The 6,643-nt window shown below is 41.3% G+C and overlaps 1 protein-coding gene across 1 annotated transcript in view; it reads right to left on the reverse strand.

The window, feature by feature from the left end:
* Positions 1–6,643, reverse strand: part of LOC103366017 (transmembrane protein 150A-like) — a 34,200-nt gene that overhangs the window by 10,430 nt on the left and 17,127 nt on the right. Inside the window, exon 6 of the mRNA XM_008293628.1 lies at positions 3,155–3,282. Coding sequence (XP_008291850.1) covers positions 3,155–3,282 — 128 coding nt within the window. The remainder of the gene's footprint in view (positions 1–3,154; positions 3,283–6,643) is intronic.

The following is a 6,643-nucleotide window of genomic DNA, read 5'->3' on the forward strand; positions in this document are numbered from 1 at the left end:
AACTTGCAAATATTTCCTGTAGATCATCTGAACCTGTCCTCTGAAGATGCTGAAATTACACAAATGTCTCTGTGCAAAGTTTGTGCACAGAAACAAGCTGTTCTTTCATTCAAATGATGGATTTATGCAGCGACAGGTGTGATTAGCGCCGCAGGAAACACACGTGTGTGTTGTCCTCTGCGGTCGTCTCCACCTCAGTTTGTTACATTCAGGTCCTTTGCTGTCAGTTGCCATGACACTGACCCATAAATCACGTAAAGTCTTATCTAAGCAGCAGAGACTCGATGCAGTGCAGAGAAAGGAATCAAGTTGAGAGAAGAAAAAGCAATTTTAAGACTCTAGTAGACAGAAAGAAAACCACAAAATTGCATTGGAATAAATCTATTTTCTAGTTCCAGCATAAAGGCCACATGTGACGCTGCAGAAACAACAATCCGCCCCGCTGGCTTTGTTGTTGGACTACACCTGGGATACAGAGGAGATCAAACATCCACCAAAGTTTCAAACAAAGGAGCTGCACAATAGCCAGATCGCTAAATGATCGCTATCGCTCTGTTTGGAAGTTATGTAACTTACATTTTAAAAGTGCGGCATTTTTAAAGAAGGGGAAGTTTTATTTATTTGTGATTTATTATTTTTTGATATAAAAACCAAACCTGAGTTGATTGCATAAGACTGATTATGTAATTTGGAACCTTTCACCACCTCCATCATGTTTTTTTCTCCACCTTTTGAAACTGATTCCTTAAAAAAAACAGATTAATGAACAACTACGACAGCCCAGAATAACTGAACTGAACGTGTCCATTAGAAACATGAACTCAGGACCACATTAACCTGCTGCTGGGCTGCAGGACTAACATGAGGCTGTTTTTGGTGCTTTGTGTTTGTTCTAAGCCACCTACAAGTGTTCAGTAAAGGCAGCGTCATCAACATTATGTTTTACAAAAAGACCCAGAAACCCAACAGCACTTTGCATTTGGAGTAAACTGCTGCAGGTGGTGCTTCACAATATCATCTCTGGATCAGAAACACAGATTAAGATGAGTATTATTATTATAGTTTCCTAATCTGCAAGGACATAAGGGACTGCTAGTGTAATTGAAAGACGGTGTGCACAAGGCTACAAATGCACCATTAGAGGTGATTCACATGTTTGAAATATGTTAACGCCAATTCAATTTTTCAGTTTTTCAATTTTATTAGTATAGCGCATATTTACAACAACAAGTCATCCCACAGGGCTTAACAAAGGCAGAAACAGAAACACCCAATAATCCAAAACATTTGGATTCCCTATAAGCTTCAGCAGTCTGCAAGCAGTCTGCAACAGTGGGAAGGAACCGAAAACCCCCACGAGGGAAAAAAAACCTCCGACAGAACCAGGCTCAGGGAGGGACGGCCATCTGCCTCAACCGGTTGGGTGGATGTAGGATGAATTATAAAATTTAGTTTACAGCTAAACAATCTATTGTGCATGTATGGAACATGGACTCTAAGTGGACTACGAGTATATTTAGCAACAACTGAACGTTTGTGTTGTCTACAGTTGACCATAATAGGGATATAATGGTATACAATCGACCTTATGATATGTCTTTGGACCTAAGGCGTGGCTCTGCTTCCCAGCATCGGATGCTTAACTACATCAACGATTGACAGGTAAACCAATCCAGGCTCCACCCTCCTTCAGCCACGCAAACACTGACTGAGTGCCCAACTTGTGAGCTCTGATTTGAAATCAACCAACAAGGTGTGTGGATGCATTCCAGTAGCAGCACTACAACAAAGTATCGTGGGCCAGAAAAAGATTTAGTATGTTCCAGTACATCGCATGTCAAATGTGCTGTATGGAGGCTTTTGCAGTAAGCTAGCCAGCACATTTTTCTTTTCCTGTGCACAGTTAGGTCACAACATCTCACCTGAATATAAACACAGATACATCACAGCTCATTCATCTCGCAAATTTTATACATACACAGTTTAAGCTGCAATGTTATGACAAAGGTACATTGGCCGACGGGAGCAAATGTCGTGCATGTACACAAACGAGCTGCATTGCATAAACAAAAATGAAAAAGAAAACAAATGCAAAAAGAAAATGCTGCCTATCCAGTAAACAACAGAAGTGCCCCAGGCCTCTAGGGGCAGTTTTTCACTGTGATTATCTGGGTGCTGAAGTGGTGTTTCACTACCGCCTCCCTGTGTTCTCTGTTGTTTATGTTTATCCATGGAGACGAGAGAATACAAACCTTTTCATACAACTTTTACCTCAGTTACCGTTCACCGTGAAGAGCTCACTACTGCCCCTAGAGGCCTGGAGCACTTCCATTGTGTGACTGGATGTGCAGCGTTTTCATTTTGCAGCGCGTTTCTGTTTATGCAACGTATTCATGTACATGCAGCTCGTTTGTGTACATGCACAACATTTGCCCCCATCGGCCACCGTACAATTGTTCTAATTATATACAGTCTGCATGAAGCAGTACGTGTTTTTGAGGGCAGCCGCAGAATATGCTTAAGTGAAACTATGCAATTTGAAATGCAACCTTTTATTCACAAATATATTTCTATAAATATTTAGGTAAGAAATAAGCTCTGTAGCTGCTGAATCTGACTTTATTTTAGGTCATTTTTAAACATTTTCTGGGAGTTTCCAGACGCAGCGAACTGCTCCCGGATGCCCTGACTTCCATAAAGTAGCCTCAACCTCATGCAAATAAGCATCCAATCTTGGCAGCTTCCATAGAAAATGAACGGACATGACGCATCCTGTGGACATGTGCTATAAACCTGAAGCTGTACTTTTAGCATCTGTGAGCACGTGAGGGTTTGAGTCCAGGTGACGTAAATTCCATCATTAGTCCAAGTCTGCGAGACTCCCCCTGGACTTTCTACTTCATCACTGTTGTTTTTTTTACTGTTTTGGGTGGTGAGGGTGTCTAACTTTGCCACTTTTGGTAATTCAATCTTAGATTCACAGCAATGCTTCACTGGTGTGATAAGTGAGTCGTCAAAACTTTGTTATTCATCAACAAATGCCAACATCAACACGACTAAAAGTCTGAAAGCGTAAAGATGATTTCCATAAAGTGAATGATTACACATATTTCTGCTCAGTGTCGGCCTGACAAACAAACATCCAAAGACCTACCTGGAAGTTTCCCACCATGATGAGCCCAGCGGCGCAGATCCAGCCGGTGGAGAGGCCGGCCGTGTTCAGGATGCAGTTCTGGTGCTTCTCGATGACGTGGGCATATCGCAGCAGGCCGATCAGCATCACTGCAGGAGGAAGAAATGACGAGAGGAAGAAATGACAAACTGGACAGAAGCAGCAGAGGGAGCCTGGAGCTGTTTGGTCATGCAGTTAGGTAACCGTGTTGTTTTCTCTTCCAGGAACTGTGCCCACAATACAAACTGCACGAGAGCGTTTAAGGGCCGCCGCAGCCCAATGAGCAGAAAAACAAACCTCAGGGTCACTTTTCAGCTCTCGTTACCTAAACACTGGTTGCTTTCCATTTCTTGTTCGATGCAAAAGGTGTCATTTTTATTGGCCAAACACTTTTATGGTTCCAGTTGAGCCACTTTAATCTCAGAGTTTAGAGGTTTTCCTGCATAAAGGAAGTTTCGGTGTCCCCTCACAGAGACCTTAGACAAAGAAAAATCACCAGCAGAAAAATGATTTGAACTGAGATTAAAAGACATTTCAAGAAGTTTTGCTGCTTGGAGTTCCATTTACTCAAAGATAATAGACATTTTTGTTTGTTTTTTGTGTTGAATGGTCAGAAATAACAAGGAAATGAATGAATTTCTGTCAGATAAGGTTACACATGTTCATTTCCTTTCCTATACATGAACCAGTCATGTTTACTGTCACCTCCCAAAGATCTATTCTTGAGGAAACAATGCAGCAATGCTCATCTACACCACCACAGCAAGACGTCACAATATGCAGGAGTTTATCTATGAAGTCCTTTTCAGACATGGAATATGAAACGTCGCATCAGTCTGTTAAAGTGACGGCATTCAGACAGAATTCACTTTTACATTAATGCTCTTCGTTCAGAGAGCAACAGACAAGCAAAAGCAAACTGGATGCAAAGTGTGACTCTGACAGCTCACCTGTCTGAGGTTAAGAAAAGTTCACAGTAACCTGCTGTTAGATCCTGATCCATCCTGTCTCCATGTCTGGGATCATTTATAATTATAAGTAATTGAGGAAGTTACTGTGGTTGTGTGCAACTCTCTCTCTTTGAAGATGGATCCTGTTGTGCACATATTCAGTAAGCTCAGAAGAAAGACTCCTACAAACTGCTGGAGGCAACAAAATAAACCTCAGCTCCAGTTAACGTTTTGTCCCCCCCCAAAAAATGGATTACATGCATTATTGGTGAGTTAAAGTTTATTTTAATGTAATTTTTAGTTGGTGATGGTCGTGAAATTGTAAGACAAAGTGATCAAGAACGGTCTGTTGAGAGATTTTGCCACACAAATCGTGTCCAACGTGCTCTCTGTGATGTTTTTTGGCCTACGTTAGTGCTGAAATGTGTAAAAATCCTTCCCAAAATGCTCGACACAACTCTAAGTTAAGTTCCAGAACACTTGTGTACACTGCTAATTTGCTATCCTTAACCTGAAGCAACTGTTGTAGCTGCATTTCTCCTGGAAAGCGCACAGAGAACCCTGTTTCCATCACACTGATTGTGCGTAGCTCTCACTTAACGTAGCTCAGACTTGTTCAAAGTGATGCAGAAATGCCATTTTGTCCAACATAGTGAGTTTGTCGTTGTGACTTGTTCAGAACCGTTAGATTAACAGAAATGAGTGCTTGTTTGAAAGGAGCTGAAGTTCGAGTAATGTTTTAAAGCAAACATTTAAATGCAATGTTCAAATAATGGTTTAAGTTCATTTATAATTTAAAATTTAAAGTTACCGAAGACAAACAGTTTAACTGTAACATGTTCTGCCTCTTCCTGCAGAAAAGCACATCATCTGCAAACTGAGAAACATCCAACCAATCGTGTTGCTGCACAGACTCAAGCCAGGTGTACCGAGGCAGTGAAAGTATAGTCTTAGAATTAGAAGCTTAATTGTCGTTATAACGCACTGCCAGACAGCAAACAATGGTATTTTAAATTCAAATGTAAAATAGAAAAAGATATTCTCAAAAGTTAACAATACAACACTTTAAAGCTTCATCAATGTGCAAAAGTTTGAAGTGCAAATGTGCAAAATAAAATGCGTTTTTTAAGGTGAAGTCAACAAGGTTTATCTAAATCAAGGGTTTAAAATGACCGTGAAGGCCCTCGAGTGTGTGAAGGAATAAAATAAACACGAATATAAATTTACTGCTGCAGTTGCACAGAATAAACTCAAGACGGAAAAGCAGCATCAAAGCAACAAAGAGCTCAGATTTTCCTCCCGAAACGTGCAAAAGCAACGATGCTGCAGATCTGTGAGAGCGGATTCCTGACGTCTGTTTACCCGACGGCTCCATCAAAGCCTTCGCAGCAGTTTCCCGCCGTTCTCCCACACTTCATCTCACATCTGGTGCTCATCACCGCAAACGGCACGCAGCGACTGTTTTCACGTTCCTGTTGTCGTCCAGCAGCGAACGCAGCGGTCACGTTTTTGATGGCCGAGCGTCCGCGGCGATGGGAACCCGTGTTTTGGGTTCTGTGCGTTTCATGGGCTGCTGCACAGCGACGCGTCGGCCGTCTGATCTGAAGGGCTCCAACAATTACCATTCTTCTAATGTCAACGCTCGCCACACCTTGGAGTCAAACAAACTCCCTCACAAACATAAACCCAGGATTGTTTATCAGAGCAGGATTCATAAAAAAAGGAGGGGAAGGCTTTTGATGTTGGTGAAATTTCCAGAATGTGAGCTCTCACACTCCTGCTGGGACTTTTACTTACAGCTGAAAGGCACAAATTGTCACATTTAAGTAACATTTTTAAAGCAAAAATGTCAAATATTGCCTTTTTACAGTATCTTGAATGATTTGTTTTCACACAGAGGGATGAGCGGTGAAAAATAGAAGAATTTATGGTTTGTCTTGTCAAATCTTTACCTCATAACCTGCTATAATCACCGTTTTTTTTAGCTCTACTGGTATCTGCAAGGAAAATAATGTTGCATACAAATCCGTGTGCCAACTCTGCAACAGAGATCAAAGAAATACTGACTCAACATGGACAATGACCTTCACTTGAAAGTTTCAAAATGGTTTCAACAACCGTAAAATGCAGCATTTGCAGGAAGGTACTAAGTATTTACCAAGTATCCATGAGCTCAAACTACAAAGTTGTGGCATTTTTGATTATTTGAAAAGGTCTCAGTCACACCACATCCTGTATAGCTTCACCAGTAGCAGAGCGCTGCAGCAGCTCAGCAACAAATTAGAAGCTTTGTTGTCATTATAATGCAGTGAACCACCACAAGTTAACACAATTAGTCTTCAAGTAACAATATTAGGATCATGTATGCGTAGAAATCTGGGATGAAAACTGGAATCAGTCCATTTTTTCTGTGTTTTCACTTCAGTTTATGCAGATGTGTGCAGCTGCAGCACTGCAAAAGGAAGCAGGAGTCAGGATTCCAATCAGGGTTAATAAAGGTCACAGAGCAGCAAGAAGCTTC

Source organism: Stegastes partitus, unplaced genomic scaffold, assembly GCF_000690725.1.
Source record: "Stegastes partitus isolate 25-593 unplaced genomic scaffold, Stegastes_partitus-1.0.2 Scaffold898, whole genome shotgun sequence".
Classification (NCBI taxonomy): Eukaryota; Metazoa; Chordata; class Actinopteri; family Pomacentridae; genus Stegastes; species Stegastes partitus.